Source organism: Pectinophora gossypiella, chromosome 17, assembly GCF_024362695.1.
Source record: "Pectinophora gossypiella chromosome 17, ilPecGoss1.1, whole genome shotgun sequence".
NCBI lineage: Eukaryota > Metazoa > Arthropoda > Insecta > Lepidoptera > Gelechiidae > Pectinophora > Pectinophora gossypiella.
In genome coordinates, this window is record NC_065420.1 from 2066729 (window position 1) to 2082495 (window position 15767).

General features: G+C 39.4%; 2 protein-coding genes across 4 annotated transcripts in view; both read right to left on the bottom strand.

Moving 5' to 3' along the window:
- Positions 1-8580, bottom strand: part of LOC126374286 (CD109 antigen) — a 40300-nt gene extending 31720 nt beyond the window's left edge. Inside the window, exons 1-7 of the mRNA XM_050020810.1 lie at positions 8399-8580; positions 7606-8052; positions 5886-6066; positions 5207-5378; positions 3850-3962; positions 1970-2110; positions 1140-1362 (exon numbers count right to left, since the gene is read on the bottom strand). Coding sequence (XP_049876767.1) covers positions 1140-1362; positions 1970-2110; positions 3850-3962; positions 5207-5378; positions 5886-6066; positions 7606-8030 — 1255 coding nt within the window. The 5' untranslated portion in view covers positions 8031-8052; positions 8399-8580. The remainder of the gene's footprint in view (positions 1-1139; positions 1363-1969; positions 2111-3849; positions 3963-5206; positions 5379-5885; positions 6067-7605; positions 8053-8398) is intronic.
- Positions 8581-9554: 974 nt separating this feature from the next.
- LOC126374470 (CCHC-type zinc finger nucleic acid binding protein) lies at positions 9555-15759 on the bottom strand. 3 transcript variants are annotated; one of them, XM_050021125.1, is made up of 3 exons: positions 15600-15759; positions 12051-12240; positions 9555-10437 (listed from the first exon to the last, which is right to left on the bottom strand). In XM_050021125.1, exons 2-3 carry the CDS (start codon positions 12236-12238, stop codon positions 10182-10184), a joined length of 444 nt encoding a protein of 147 aa, XP_049877082.1. In that variant the 5' UTR covers positions 12239-12240; positions 15600-15759; the 3' UTR covers positions 9555-10181. The 3 variants fall into 3 exon arrangements, with proteins under 3 accessions (XP_049877082.1, XP_049877083.1, XP_049877081.1); XM_050021126.1 differs by lacking the exon at positions 15600-15759 and adding an exon at positions 15342-15489; XM_050021124.1 differs by lacking the exon at positions 15600-15759 and adding an exon at positions 15140-15250.
- Positions 15760-15767: the final 8 nt, after the last annotated feature.

The following is a 15767-nucleotide window of genomic DNA, read 5'->3' on the forward strand; positions in this document are numbered from 1 at the left end:
GAACTATAACTTCTACAGGGTGTTAGTGACATCGTAACGAATACTGACGGGGAGGATTCAGCTCATTATTCCGAGTTAATATCAAGTGGAATTTTCCATCGCAAAAGTAAACAATTGGAAAAAAAAAACTTGAATTTTGCGACGAAAAATTCTGCTAATACTTGATATTAACTCAGAATCATGGTCCGAATCATCCCCTCAATATTCGTTACGATGTCACTGACACCCTTTATTATTCCTTATTGTATAGTTACATCAACAACAGCCTCCATGGTCTAGTGGTTACAGCGTTAGGCTCACGATCTGGAGATCCGGGTTCGATTATCGATGGGGACATTGTCGAAATCACTTTGTGAGACTGTCCTTTGTATGGTAAGGACTTTTCAGGCTTGAATCACCTGATTGTCCGAAAAAGTAAGATGATTCCGTGCTTCGGAGGGCACTTTAAGCCGTTGGCCCCGGCTATTAGCCGTAAAAACATACCTCCACCAACCCGCACTGGAGCAGCGTGGTGGAGTATGCTCCATACCCCCTCCGGTTGATTGCGGGGAGGCCTGTGCCCAGCAGTGGGACGTATATAGGCTGTTTATGTATTTAAGATGTTCTAAAAGCCGTGGTAGCCTAGTTGGTAGAACGCTTGCCTCTCACTTTGCGGACGCAGGTTCGAATCCAACACAGGCCTTAACTACCACCAGGGGGGTTAAAATGGCCGCATCGAAGTAATTCATCTAAGAAAGCAATGTTGCAATTTAACATTTGCGCATATAAAAGGAAGTGCGCAATGCAAACAAATGTTTATGTTTATGTATAGTTACATCAGTAATGGGTTGGTGATGATACATAAACTCATGCCTATTTCCCACCGGGGCAAGCAGAGACTATAGCATTCCATTTGCTTCGATCCTGGCACACAAATAAATGAATAAATCAGTACCATTGTATAATTCTAATAACATTAAATAAGACGTTCTCTTGTATAAGCATCAAAACATGTTGTAACTGTAACGCTGCTGCTCTCATTCATGTTTGTTTTTTAAGTGGATAACTTTTTTGGCAAATAACTGTAATCTACTGATTGTACCTAAAATAAATTATGCTGTTGTTATCCCAAATAAAGAAAAATAAAATAAATAAAATACCTCTAGTATACTGCGGCGTGTTCCCCAGGCCGGGCGCGAGCTGCCCGCGGTTGTTGAACTGCCCCTGCGCGTAGTACCGCGGGCGGTACTGCGGGATGGGCCGCACCGTGGCCTTGAGCGTCAGGTTGCCGCGCACGGGCGCGCCCGACGTGTAGTTGGCCATGATGCGCCCGTGGATGAACGGCTCCGTGTTGAAGAAGAACGCTGGCATTGTCACGTTCACCTGCGCAGATAAGCAGTCCAATCAGTTTCTTGCAAAGTAATAAATTAACTGGGGGGTTAAAATGGCCACATCGAAGGAATTCATCTAAGAAAGCAATGTTGCAATTTGACATTTGCGCATATAAAAGTAAGTGCGCAATGCAAGAAAATGTCAAATAGCAATATTGCTTTCTTAGATGAATTGCTTCGATGAGGCCATTTTAAACCCCCCCCCCCCCCCCCCCTTGGTTACATGTCGTTTCTGTAATAGACCAAAAACACCTACAAAAATATAATTATGACAACTAATGGTTCATAATTTCACCACTGTTTACAAATAATTCGCTGGGCTACGTGACTGCACTTTTGCTCTTTGATTGTACGGTATCGTAGTAAATATCACATCACTAATTTAAGAGCCACGCTCTTGTTGGTGTAGCATTCTCCACTCTTGTCTATCAAAAGCCAATTCTTTCACTTCGACGTTCGCCTTCTATTTAATCTGTTCCATGTAGCTCTGTTTGGTTTTCCTCTTCCTCTCTTTCTAAGCTTGAGTGTTGTTGTTGTTGTTCGGGGACAGAAGAGGCTGAATGTATAAAACATTTTATACACCTCAAATCTAATCTCACCTCAAATCTAGTCTGGTAGTACTCTTCAACCAGGAACTGTGTCTCCTCGACCTGCCCGAGCGCCTCCACGCGGATGGTCCACTCCCCGAACAGAGGCTGGTCCGACATCTGGTACTGCAGACTCACTGTGCCGAAGTTACTCTGCCAAACAAAGTGTGATACTTAGACTTTATATAAACAGCCTCAAGTCGGTTGTGAGGTGGATTACCAACCCCATCAACCCTGGTGTCAGGGTTATCTTGAGCCGGCATAGGCGCCTGACATGACTCGTGTAACGACTACGTTCTTACATCAGTAAGTAATAACCAACGACTTAACGTGCCTTCCGAAGCACGAATCATCTTACTTTCGGACAATCACGTGATCAGCCTGTGATGTTCTAACCAAACTAGGGATCACAAGGTGATTTTTGTGATTTGTCCCCACCGGGATTCGAACCCGGGACCTCCGGATCGTGAGCACAACACTCAATCACTGGACCACGGAGCCTTAATATAAACAGGTCAACTGGATGGCGGGCTGCACCACGCTGCTTCATCGCGGGTTGGTGGGGGTTTTATTTATGTATTTCTGGTTGTTCGAGGGGGGACGGGGGACGGGGAACCGTGCCCGCAGTGGGCCGTAGATAGGCTGTTTCAGTTACAGACATTACGTCATACAGACTTTTACGTCTGGTAACCAGAATCTTCCGAAGCACGAAATCATCTTACTTTTCCGGAGTCATTGAAAAAAATAATTAATGTCATACAACATCATCTCCCTAGCGTTATCCCATTTTTAACAGGGTCCGCTTACCTAACCTGAAGATTTGACAGGTCCGGTTTTTACAAAAGCGACTGCCTGTCCGACCTTCCAACCCGCGAAGGGAAAACCAGCCCAACATAGGTTAGGTCATATATCTCCGAAAATGTATTTCTCAGGAATGTCGGTTTCCTCACGATGTTTTCCTTCACCGCTGAGCACGTGATAATCATTTATGAAATAGAAAACAAATTCGACATACATTGGTTTAGGCCTGTGCTGGGATTCGAGCCTTGGACCTCAAAGTGAGAGGCAAGTGTTCTACCAACTGAGCAACCACGGCTCCCCGAATACTGAATGTCATACAACAAAGGTATTTCGTGTATTGGGAATCGTAGTCCTGATGTTCTGGATAGTATTCTCGGAGGTACTGAGTGATGATTCTGGCTCAGATTTAAACAGCAAACGGCTTGGTGTAAAGTAATTATATTTTCTTTAAATTGTAAGATAAAAACAAAAGTTATGGTCATGCGGACAAGTTTTAACATGTTGCGTGCGCGTTCAAAAGCTGCTCTATCTAATGTCAAACAGTGAACGTTCAGAAACATGATAATTTAAAAGGAACGTTCGAAAATTAACAAAATAATATTATTACGTCATGAATATTAAAAATTAATTTAATAATAATTAAAATTATTACGATAGATAAAAATCCAATCTAAATAAACCGTGAGCGTAATTCGCCACAGGTACAATAATAGATCAGCAAATATGCTCATCTGACAATGTTTGTAAATGAAAACTCCAGTTACACAATAGGGCACTATGTACTCCGATACTTACTGCCACCACACCATTTGTAACAGCACTTAAAGATTCAAGTTCTGTAATATGGCGCCCAACAACTTATAGCTACAAGATACCTACTACAAATTTTATCTATTAAAGTAAGATGATCCGTGCTTCGGAAGGCACGTTAAGCCGTTGGTCCCGGCTACTACTTACTGATGTAAGTAAGTAGTCGTTACATGGGCCATGTCAGGGGCCTTTGGGGACTCATTAGTGACCCTGTCACCAGGGTTGATGAGGTTGGTACTCCACCTCACAACCCACACGATAGAAGAAGATCCAGTCCTCACCTGTCTCGACAGCCACCTCTTCATGATGCGTCGGTTGGGGTCGAGGATGAACACGTCGATGGCTCGCCCGAACGCTTTCAGCTCCGTACTGATTGGGATTACGCGGAAACGCACTGAGAATTAAAAGAACATTGGTTGATATACTGAGGGAGCAGGACAGAGATATATGAAAGAGAAAGAAATCGAGCTGAATCCGAATGGCCACACAGCCTTGTTATGTTTGTGACCAAATCCAAATTAAAAAGTCCACCCGACACCAATCTCCTTGATAAGATTCAAGGTCTTTTTAGGAGGAAGCTCTATGGCCGTTAGGACTTCTAAAGCCATGGCGTCCAATAATATAATTATGCCCATCAGTGTCTGACTCCCACTGTGTACAAGAGCCTGACAGCTGCACAACAGGTCTACAGTAGTCTCATCTTCCTTAAGGCAAAATCTGGATAAAGGGGACTGCATTAGCTCCATTCTATGTAGGTACTTGTTGACTCTGCAGTGACCCCTGAGTAGACCTTATTAGGGTTCTTACCTGCTCCATAATAAGAGTAAGAATCGAGCCCAGAGTTATAGTATACAGCCTACTTTTATGAGATATAATGAGTTATATTGTGTTGTTAGTGTTGTGTTTATATGTGCAATAAAGTGTTATTGTATTGTATACATATACGCTCGTATTCTAAGATGTACACACGACTCAGCCTTAGCTGAGCATTTTGGTATGTATTGACGTTTGCGTCCGCGACTTGAGGACGTTACTCACTGAGAGTCGAGCATATCATACTGCCAACAACATACATACATAAACTCACGCCTATTTACCACCGGGGTAAGCAGAGACGATAGAATTCCATTTGCTTCGATCCTGACACACTTCTCTTGCTTCCTCCACATTCATCAATCGCTTCATACACGCACGCCGGTTCAGGGTAGATCTTACTAAACATTTTCTAAGGACATCTCCAATTTGGTCAATGTAAGTCCTTCTAGGTCTTCCTCTGCCAGCCAGCCATCAACTTTCGCTTTATATACCGCTTTCGCAATTCTATTATCCTTCATCCGCTCTACGTGTCCAAACCAACCTAACATTCCCTTCTCAATCTTAGTCACTATATCGTCTTTTACACCACATCTCTGTCTTATCATACTGTTTCTCACTCTATCACTCAACAGATGCTACTGCCAACAAAATAATATGAAATTAATGAGGCCATGTCTTATTGAAATAAGCACAACGCTGTGTGAGAATACCGATTTTGAATTGAGTTCGAAGAAGACCTTGAGGTTGACGGAGTCAGGAAGCATCCAGTGAACATCTTAAAATACAGGTGATAATAATGTGTCAATAGTTTGTCTGACTCACCAGTCTGGCTCTGCATGTAGACAGGTTTATCCAACTGAATGAAGATGGTCATGAACCGGCGGGAGAAGGTTAGCTGCGTCTCGTTGACGAACGCTCGTCCGCCGAACGGGTCGTCCAGGTACAGACCCTCGACGCGCAGCTTATAGTCGCCGGGGACCGACGTGGCTGGGACCTGGGGGGAGGGAATCAGACAACCTTAGCTCAGCCTCACTCGGCTAGCAATACCAGCGTCGCAGCTCACGATGCCGAGTGCATTACTTGAGGACATCCACCACTATCCTAGGATTATACATTGTTTTAAGTTTACGCGGTTATTATCATAATTAAAACACATAATAACAGGCTCATACCGCGTTTAAAATAGGGAGAGACTCCCGAAGAGAGAGAGAGAGTGGGAGTCCCATATCCCTGTTTTAAACGCGGTAAGAACCCGTTATTATGTGTATTAATTATCCTATGATTATTTCGACCAGCATAACAACATAACACATAACAAGCTCACAACTGTATCCAAATTGGGGTATTCAGAAGCACATCCATAGAACTTTCTGTTAGACCAACGTGATAGGTGTATCGCCGTCTATAACGGTTCGACCAGCATATTTTTTATTTTCGTGCCGCGTCTAGGTACGCAAAATTCCAAATAATATTTTATGTTATGCTATTGACATGAACTTACCCTCATATTAAGTATTTCCGGCACCCCCTCTTTAACGCGGTCGATGACGTCAGCAATCTCGACGCCATTACAAGAGATAGAGGCGCGGATCGTCATCTGCAGGCGCGCGCGCAGAATGTTGGCCGATATCTTGTAGATCTGCCCCGGGCGTACCATGCGGGAAGCCACGATGAAGTAGGTGCTGTATGGATGTCGACAGAATCATAATCGTTTTAAGTTTACGCGGTTATTATCATAATTAAAACACGTAATAACGGGTTCTTACCGCGTAGGAAGAAAAGTAGGGATATGAGACTCCCGATATTTAACAGTGCAATTGCAACAGTGTCGAATTATGTGTTTTAAGAATCATAATCTCTCTAGCATTGTCCCGTTTTTTCACAGGGTAGGTAAGCAGAACCTACCCTGAAGATTTGACAAGACCAATTTTTTACAGAAGCGACTGTCTGTCTGACCTTCCAACCCTCGAAGGGAAAACCACCCCAATACAGGTTAGGTCACATACCTCTGAAAATTATTTCTTGGGGATGTATGTCAGAGAAAATAAAGTGTTTGTAAATAATGGTTTAGTAGAGCAGGTAGCCTCCAATCTAATAATTAGGTCTACACAGATATGTCATAGACAATAGAGTCCCATGGGATATTTTTTGTTTATGCTAAACACACAGTACTTATACAATGTGGTAGACTAGTATAATGGATGAATCATTCATTGATTGTTATCAAATTAAACAGGTTTGCCATTTTAATAAAGGACTGTTTCATCACATGCTGTTAACATACATACATAAACTAAACATGGTGCTTTACTGATGAAGAAAATATACACTCAAATTGATACATAAACTCGCGCAGAAGGGTGCCTTTCCACCAGAGATGTGCTATGCAGCTATGCTGTGAAGATGCGCTGAGGAGATGCGCCTCCGCAAAGTAGCTGTGCTACGAGCTATGCAGAATACTGTAGGTATTCTACTCGGAACATAGCTAAAGTACGCATCCACAGCACACATCCATAACACACATCTATCATATAAAAAACATATTTTAGTTGAATCCGTTTCCACCGGTGCTATGCTATGTGCACATAGCACATCTCTGGTGGAAAGGCACCCTTATTCCTACCAGACTATGAAACTCTTTTTGATCAAATCCTGACACACCTACTCTTACTTCCTTCACATTCATCAATTGTTTCAGCATGCACGCCAATTCAGAGTAGATCATATCATACTCAACCTGCTGTTATTCTGTCTGATAAATTAGTTATTCTTTTTTGTGTTTCTTTCTACTATGACAATAGATGATTTGCCTGATAAGTTTTAGGTAGGCCATGTTTCCAATTTTGAACATCACTAATTAAGTTTCTACCTTGAATTTCAGTTGAATATGTAACTAAGTAATAAGCAAAGTTCATAATCTTGATCCTTGTCTTAAAATAATTAAATTAGCACTATATTAGAGTAGCACTAATCCAGAAATAGATGCCAGTCTAAAATGTCAAAAATCTACCTATTCCATTTTGAATTAAGTTTAATTATGTATTAATTAACAATGACTATGATGTCTGACGCTTTTGTTAATGTCATCACATGATGGCCATAAAAGCTCCAAATAAAATTTCAGTTCTGATTATTTGTAAAAAGTACATACCTATTTAACTATGTCAAGAGGCCCATTATTAAGTTTAATAAGTTATATTACATTAAATTAGAATACTTACGCTTGATTTATAATGAGACTGTTGTGCTCTATGGGAGCACTCTTATAGGCTGTCCCATATGTTCTTCCCGTATCCCAGGCAGGCTTAGGAGTATTCTCAGGATTGTACACATTTTGGTTGTAATTTGGATCATTTCTGTTCGGGTTGTAAGGATTTCTATTAGGATCATAAGGATTCCTATTATTTGGATCATATGTGTTCCTATTAGGATCATACTGATTCTCATACTGGTTTACATTGTATGGATTTCGGTTTGGATATCTTCTGTTAGGGTCGTAAGGATTGTCGTATCTAGGATCATTTGGATTGAGGTAATCATTTGTGGGACTTGGTTGGTTGATGTCTGCGTATGTGGGTGTCCCATATTCCTGTGCAGTGCATACGTGAAGCAGTAACGCCGTACTTATGTATATTTTGAGATTCATACTTCAGTCTTATCTTGACCACCTGTAAATAGACGCAGGTTAAAAATAGATGCACTTTATAAATTTTGCGCAACTTTTCTAATTAGTATAACTTGTGAAGCTCTGTCAGGGTTCTACTATAAGGTTGCTTGGAAGTTTTAAATTGTAAAAAATGTTTTACTGTTTAATCCTTTTTGAATGATACTCGTCACGCACCGATGTTAACGTACATAAACAACGACAAACATTGCAGTTAAATGTATACAAGTAATGAATTATTTAACTGTATATGTAAATTAATACTGCATCTGTAATACGAAGTAGAAAAAAGGGTTCAAGACATCATTAACCCTGATTTTAATTTAATAAAACTTTAACAAATACTTAACCTGAAGTTAACGCCCATGGAAACGCCTGCCTTTGTAATTTTAACACAATATATACGTTTTCATTTGCACTAACACTCTGTTACGGAACTTAAACTACACTTATTAGTTAAAATAATTAGATTTTTACTTATATTTTCATTGAAAATAAGTTAATTCAATGAAATAAACAATACGTACGGTCCCATTACTCACTTCATAACGAAAAGCTCGCGCAGCCGCACCACGCCCGGCTAGTGGCAAAAACCGATAACTACCGAAAAAAATATTATCTGTAATGTTTTCAGGTGCGTTCCATTATTAACGAATGTTTTGAAATAAAAAAGGATAGCAAAAGCTTTTTTAAACAATAAAGAAAAAGATAGCGATAGGTTCATTGACCCTAAATAAAATATGTCGGTTGCTTTCATTGCAAATGGCGCCTTATAGTGGCGGTTAAATTTGAATATTTTTAAACAGGAAGTTAATAAAAACTATGTTTTTTATTATTCAGGTAATGATCTGCTCAAATTATATTTTATCTACTATACTGCAGTTTTAGCTAACCTTCGTGTATCAATATATTATCGATATAATAATATATCATATTGATTCTAGTTTTCTAGATATGTGCATGTAATATTTTATTTTATTTCTAGGTGTTACACCGAATCATGCCGTTGTAGTCCTCTCCCACATCAACTCAATATTATTCTACTGCGACGTGACAAGTTGCACGCAATCTGATAAGTTTAGTGAAAGCTGATCTCTAAATTCAGGGTATGTGTAGTATGTTTTAAATAAAAAAAGCATTCAATGGGATAAAATTACAACCAAAAATCTAGTGACAGCTACATGCTACAAATATGGCAGTCTTGCGTAAAAAGCGTTTCATGCGCAATAGAAATGTAACCAAATAAGGATAGGGTATGCCCTCTTGTTCTGTTTGTTACTATTATGAAGATAATAAAAGGAGGAACTAAAAATATTAATGTGGGAGACTATATTGTAGTGTAAATCTGTTTATCTGCTATGTACTAGCATGTGTGTACAGGGCAAGATGAAAACTTGAAAAATAAGGCAAGATTATTTATTATCATCTCCCACTGCAAGCTGAGTAAGTATACATTTACGTGTAATCTACATAGGCACATTGACAGGGATAACAAAATAAAAAATATTCGGATTGATGATATTCTAATTAACCACTGAATTCTCCACAAATTAGCAGGATCTCATAAACAAAGGAATTGATCAAAATAATTATCACAAGAATGAATGGACACAAGTTTCAAGACTCATCGGACCGCAGAACGATCATACTGTATAACAAGAACAAGAGAGTCCGTTAAGGGTTGGGTTCCTCCGGGGTCTCCACTCCTCACATTCAAAACTCATTGTAAGTACGCCAGCATCCAATTTATCTTTTGACAAAAAAATCTGTACAAAATATATTAAATATATACTCTGTAATGCTAAAACTGTAACGCTACCTCCTCAATAGTTCAATCACGATTATTAAATGATTTAAAACACAATAACTCGTCCACGTGTGAGAACAAACTTTAACCTATCTGCGAGCGCCGCCGGCCCGCGCCGGCAGGGAGACCTATATACAAGTCAACATTTTAAAATCATACTCCTCAGTCACAAGTTTACGTTGCTGCATCTGATTTGTAATTCCGTTGCATTAATTTCATCGTGTTGCGATCTAGTGTCGCGTGTCGCGTCCTTTGCTTATCGTCCGTGCGTGGCATCATAATATACATAGTTTTATTTGACAGTTGAGTGTGCGGGTGGGCATGTGTTAGTTCCGCTCGGACTCGTCGCAGTCGCGCGAGATGTGGCCCGGCTTCCCGCACACGTAGCAGGTCTTGGTGCCGTCGGGGCAGTTGCGTGAGATGTGGCCGGCCTTGTTGCAGTTGTAGCAGGTCTGGTTGGCGGAGTCGCGCCCGCCCTCAGGGCAGTTCCGCGCGATATGCCCAGTCTTGTTGCAATTGTAGCACGACGGCTCGTCGGGACTCTGCGCGCACTCGCGCGCTATGTGTCCCGTGCCGTTACATCTGTTGACATACACAAACAAGGTTGAAAAAAATATATAAAATAACAAAAGTAACATGTGACATTGGTAATTTTTCGGAATGCTGCTGAAATCATATTGCAGGCTCGCCCGCTTTGAAATAGGACTTAATATACATATAGCTGACGAGCAGTGGGTTTACTATACAACTCTACCAACCCCTTTGGGGATACAGGTTGTTATTTTATATGATTATATTGTAATGGGTTTAAAATAGAATTAATGGGTTCCATTAGCGTCACCCCAAAACTGAAAAAGTGTTACATGTTAACGTAATTATCAATTATTTCTGTTACTTCAATCGATAGTAAGCGGCCCTTAACGCCAGATGGTAAAGGAATTAGATCATGTTTATTTATATATTGTGGAGACAACACTTTGTGAAAGTCAGCCTGGCGTACAATTGAATTGATAGGCTTTTAGTCAAGTGGGGCGTGAGGTCGGCGACACGATAGACATGTCGAGGTCACGATCAAGTTCGGTCGATTGTGACGAACGACACGTGCCGATCGATCCCTCATATGGCTTGCACGGTCAAGGACCCAGTACCTAGGTATAGAGAAAAGTATGAACTAGTATGAAGCCCTAGTAAACAATTTTAATTTACCTACAAGGCTCCACGGAAATCGCTTAGTAGATACAACTACTCATCCACAGATAGTAGGAGTAAATAAACCTCAAACATCGGATGTGAGGTAGGTATTTTATGAAGGACCCTGCGCCGTACATGTAATGGAATATTTAAGTTAAAATGGTCATCTAGTACATCTTATTCAGCAGGTGTATGTATACCAACAGACCTTTTTGCCAAAACCTGTTTAGGATATATGCTTTCAATTATTTGTGTGAATGCCGTTATGTACAGATGGCGGTTGGCCGGTTTAGGTGAAACTACGTAGATATTGGGCAACACTAACGGATTTCCCAAGTAGGTATGTATTGTACAGTCAATAGCACTCAGTTTGAGATATGACTCATCGTATAACAAATTGAATTCTTAAATAAGTCGTAGGTACTTCACAGTTGTTACCATGAATGAGGTAATGTGAACTATTTTACAATGTAACATGCTCTGTCGCCTGAATCGTTTTCAGTAGATACCTTCAGGTTGATAACTTACCTTACATACATGTACAGCGTTCAAGCCGTCAACAGTGATGCCGATTCGGGCAACCACCTACTAAATTTTAACAATTTGACAGGGCTAAAAGTAGCTCAATCTCTTTCTTAAACGTATTGTAAGTTAAGGACAGCACGAATTTAAGAACTGTTAAACTAAGTTTGTGTCCGCCCAATTAGGCACCATTGTCAACCATATTTATTGCTTGTCCTGTTTCAACAGGTTGCAAATAACAATCAAACAAAATGTAATAAATAGAATCACCTGACATTGTTCGTGGGTAACATTGCTGTTACAGTACCTTTCGAAGCATAGAATTGCTTTTCTGACAATCAGATAATTCTGCATGCAATGTCCTAACCAAAAGACAGACAAAGGAAATCGAAACCGGACCTCCAGATCGTGAGCCGAACGCTCTCGAGGTTATTCCTAAAAAGAAAACTGAAATGGCAGAATCATCAGAATATTTGGTTCACCTGTAGCAACGGTCAGCCTCCTCCTTGCAATCGCGCGCAAAGTGACCGGTGCGGTTGCACTTGAAGCACTTCTCCCGCTGGCGGCCGAAGCCAGAGTCGCGGACAGCGCCGCCTCCTCCGCCGCCCTGCGTGCACTCGCGGGCGAAGTGCCCCGTCCGGTTACACTTGTAGCATACGCTCGAACTCATTGCTGGAACATACAAACGTGATGGTTAACATAACAATCAACAAATATCCAAATAGTTTACGCTGCTGTTCCACCAGAGATGTGGGTAGATACGAGGGAAATGTGTCGTGCGAAGATGTCTAGCTGTAATCCGTTTCACGTGTCTCAAATTAATTCTGCATGGTTTTGAGAGAGTTCTGTCGATTACCCGTTCCTTTCCTTTTCGGCGGTGAAGAAAATGACAGATACCTAAAACTTAGACAATTCTGGTTAGTAATAAGCAGGTAGGTAGGTACGTATTTGTGGAAAATAGGACGGATGCCACATGTTTTAAAGGATCATTTGAGTTAGCATCTTGTTTTGACACATATTATTCAAAACATGATTCATACAAGTCCGCCAACACGACCTCCGAATCGAAAATACATATCAAACAAGGTAAAGGCGTTTAAGTTACCAAGTGCAAATTACTGTTCCATGAAGTATAGGTATTTTTAGCCTATACCTATATGATGTTATAATAGGAGTTTTCCCACTGAAAATCTTAATGAGGTATCACTTGATTCGCGTAACTATCGTGACTTATTGTATTGGTGTCACAGAGCCTAAGTTATTTGAAATAACGACGGTAGTGTCTGTCGCTAGTACGTTACCGAGGCCTTGACCTCAACTCGACCATTTTATGTCCATTGAGACTTCGTTTAAATTATTCTTTTTATATTTTACAGATGTGACGTACTTAACATATAAGTTGTATAACACATAATAACAAGAAATAGTACCAATATACGCACATATTTACTTACTAATCAACTAACACAAGTTGTGATGTAGTGTAAACTACTTAAACTGTGTAATAAGGATCGAATAGAGGTCACCGATTACGTAGGAGAACCATAGTTTATATCATACTGATAAGTAGGTAGATACACCCAATTATAATTTAATTAACTAAGATTGAGAAAGGAATGTTAGGTTGGTTTGGACACGTATAGCGGATGAAGGATAATAGAATTGCGAAAGCGGTAGGTATACCTACCTAGGTATAAAGCGAAAGTTGATGGTAGGGCTGGCAGAGGAAGACCTAGAAGGACTTACATTGACCAAATTGGAGATGTCCTTAGAAAAGGTTTAGTACGATTTACTCTGAACCGGCGTGCGTGTATGAAGCGATTGATGAATGTGGAGGAAGCAAGAGAAGTGTGTCAGGATCGAAGCAAATGGAATTCTAGTCTCTGCTTACCCCAGTGGTAAATAGGCGAGAGTTTATGTATGTATAATTTGATTAACTCAAAATATAGGTTAACATATTAAAATCAGCAATCATTATGCAACTTTTTAACTCTTCATCCCTGACCTTGAGAGCATTATCGTAAAATTAAAAAACACGGTCATTACACTCTACCTATCTCCCTCACACTTAACACTATCAATGATAATGGGGAGGGAGATAATATGTTTGAATATTAGGTAGAAGTTTGTTGCAGCAGGGTGATAAGAAGCGCCTCAAGATCACGGTGAATTGTCCGCAATTGACATCAATTGGTCTGCGTACCACTATGTAATGGAGATGGTTGAAGAGCTCTGAATGTGATGCAAAACAATTGAAGGGTGAATTGAATATGTCTCAGATATGTTTGACAATGTATTAATACATTCCAATTATGATAGTTTTAGAACTCGCTGTTGATATTGTATTTGCTTGGTAAAAATTTCAATCAAGTAAATACCTACATAAAGGTACGTAATATATTTAACATTCAATTAAAAGTATAATAAAAGCTAGGCATTTATTTGATATCAGTGAATCATACTTGACTATTATAAAATATTTAACTTAATATTCCGTTAGGATATGGTATATTATTATATATTTTCATATAGAGCCATAAAATTGTGATAAGACTTAATTACCTGTCTGGTTATGCCTACAATGGATTCAGTTATACCTACCTACTCGTTAATTCAACTTACCCATAGATATGATGAAAATTAGAAAATAAAATATAAAATTTATGTAAATTTAGACAATTTCTACTAATAAAGGTTGACATAAGAGTGAGATTTTAAAATTTGAATCTAGTCTAGGTGGTGATGAAATGATTTAAGTGATACAGTTACTTTCTAAAATGTAATTGTAGCTAATACTATGTCAGTGGGACATCAAACTGAAAGTTCTAACTGTGCTTCAAACCAGCAAAAACACTACAAAAGTAAAACTTGTTACAGTTTTTTTTCACTCTTTTGAGTTCTTGCGAAATATCAAATCTTGAATAGTCACTGAAATCTACAAGTATTGAATGTAATTATTCTATTCAAAATCTTGACGTTCACTACAATATAATAAATACCACAGATACTAGGTAAGAAGGATGTTACTAAACAAAACTGTATGAAGAACTAATTATGACTTATGTTTTAAGTATAACACAAATGGTGGATGTTCATGTAGGTACTTAGTAGATATAAGAAATGAATTGCACGCAATTTCAGAACCTCATTATTTGAAGATTGTTGTGTAAATCGGCTTTCATGTAACAAGCAGGTTTGCATTTCATATAATATGGAAACAAGATATAGACATCAAGTTTTCCAACACATTAACCTCAGTATTGGTATGCATTATGTATCATCAGTTTTAATTGAACTAACAAGATAAAGATTACATGGTTTCATAGGTTTTACAACATTGCTCTGAACAAAAATTCTTACTAGGAAAGTAATGGTTAATTATCCATAACCATTTAATTGCAAAATATTCACTCAAAAGCATAGAACAAGAAATTACACATTCTGATATACATACACATGTGGGTACTATAAATAAGAGTGCATATATACATGGAAAATCATAAACAGCAATAAAACAGTGCATAATGAAACTTGTTAGGTTCTATTGCAATATTTATACTTTCCAACTCACTCAAGTCCAGAGTACGTGCGTGCGTCATAGGTCTTTGTACATCGGTGGAAAAAGAGAAATTGTGACTACATGGCAAATGCGTGTTCTACAAATGAGCAACCCAAGTTAGTAGGGTTAACATTATCTGATCGGATCCATGAGGCATTCGTCATCGTGCTAATACAAAGAAAACGAGATGGTAACACGTTTCACATTAATTTACCTCTGGTTATGCGTCTCAAAGCAACCACTTCGCTTGTCAAAGTAACCACGTTCAATAAACAACCTAATCACAATGCGATAACTGAAAAAATCACAGAAGCCAAGAAAAAACACTGCGGGAATATGCGTCGTGGCCGCTTTTGCTGATGAATATAGAAAAACACAAGGTGCAACATACGTGCGCGGTATAGTAGCGAAACCACGTGTAGTCGTACCGGTAACGCGCGGTTTCACACTTGATTTCTCACTGTACACTTACCGATTAGTTGTGAAACTTCTTGAGCACTTAAGTCACTATCAATTTGATCTTTTGCGGATCAAACTTTAGATGAATATTACAAATTAGCCGTAATTTATGACGCTTCGTTTGCAAGGAAGCCAGCCACCATCACTACGAATTCGTAAAAGACATTTTGAGCATAGACTA

Bases quoted from the DNA above. Each gene is read 5' to 3' on its own strand.
- LOC126374470 (XM_050021124.1), bottom strand. From the start codon at position 15,167: ATGACGCACGCACGTACTCTGGACTTGA. The intron at 12,241-15,139 runs GTGAGTTGGAAA...TGTATGTTCCAG, and splicing joins CGCACGTACTCTGGACTTGA to CAATGAGTTCGAGCGTATGC. The intron at 10,438-12,050 runs GTGAACCAAATA...GTATGTCAACAG, and splicing joins GAGGCTGACCGTTGCTACAG to ATGTAACGGCACGGGACACA.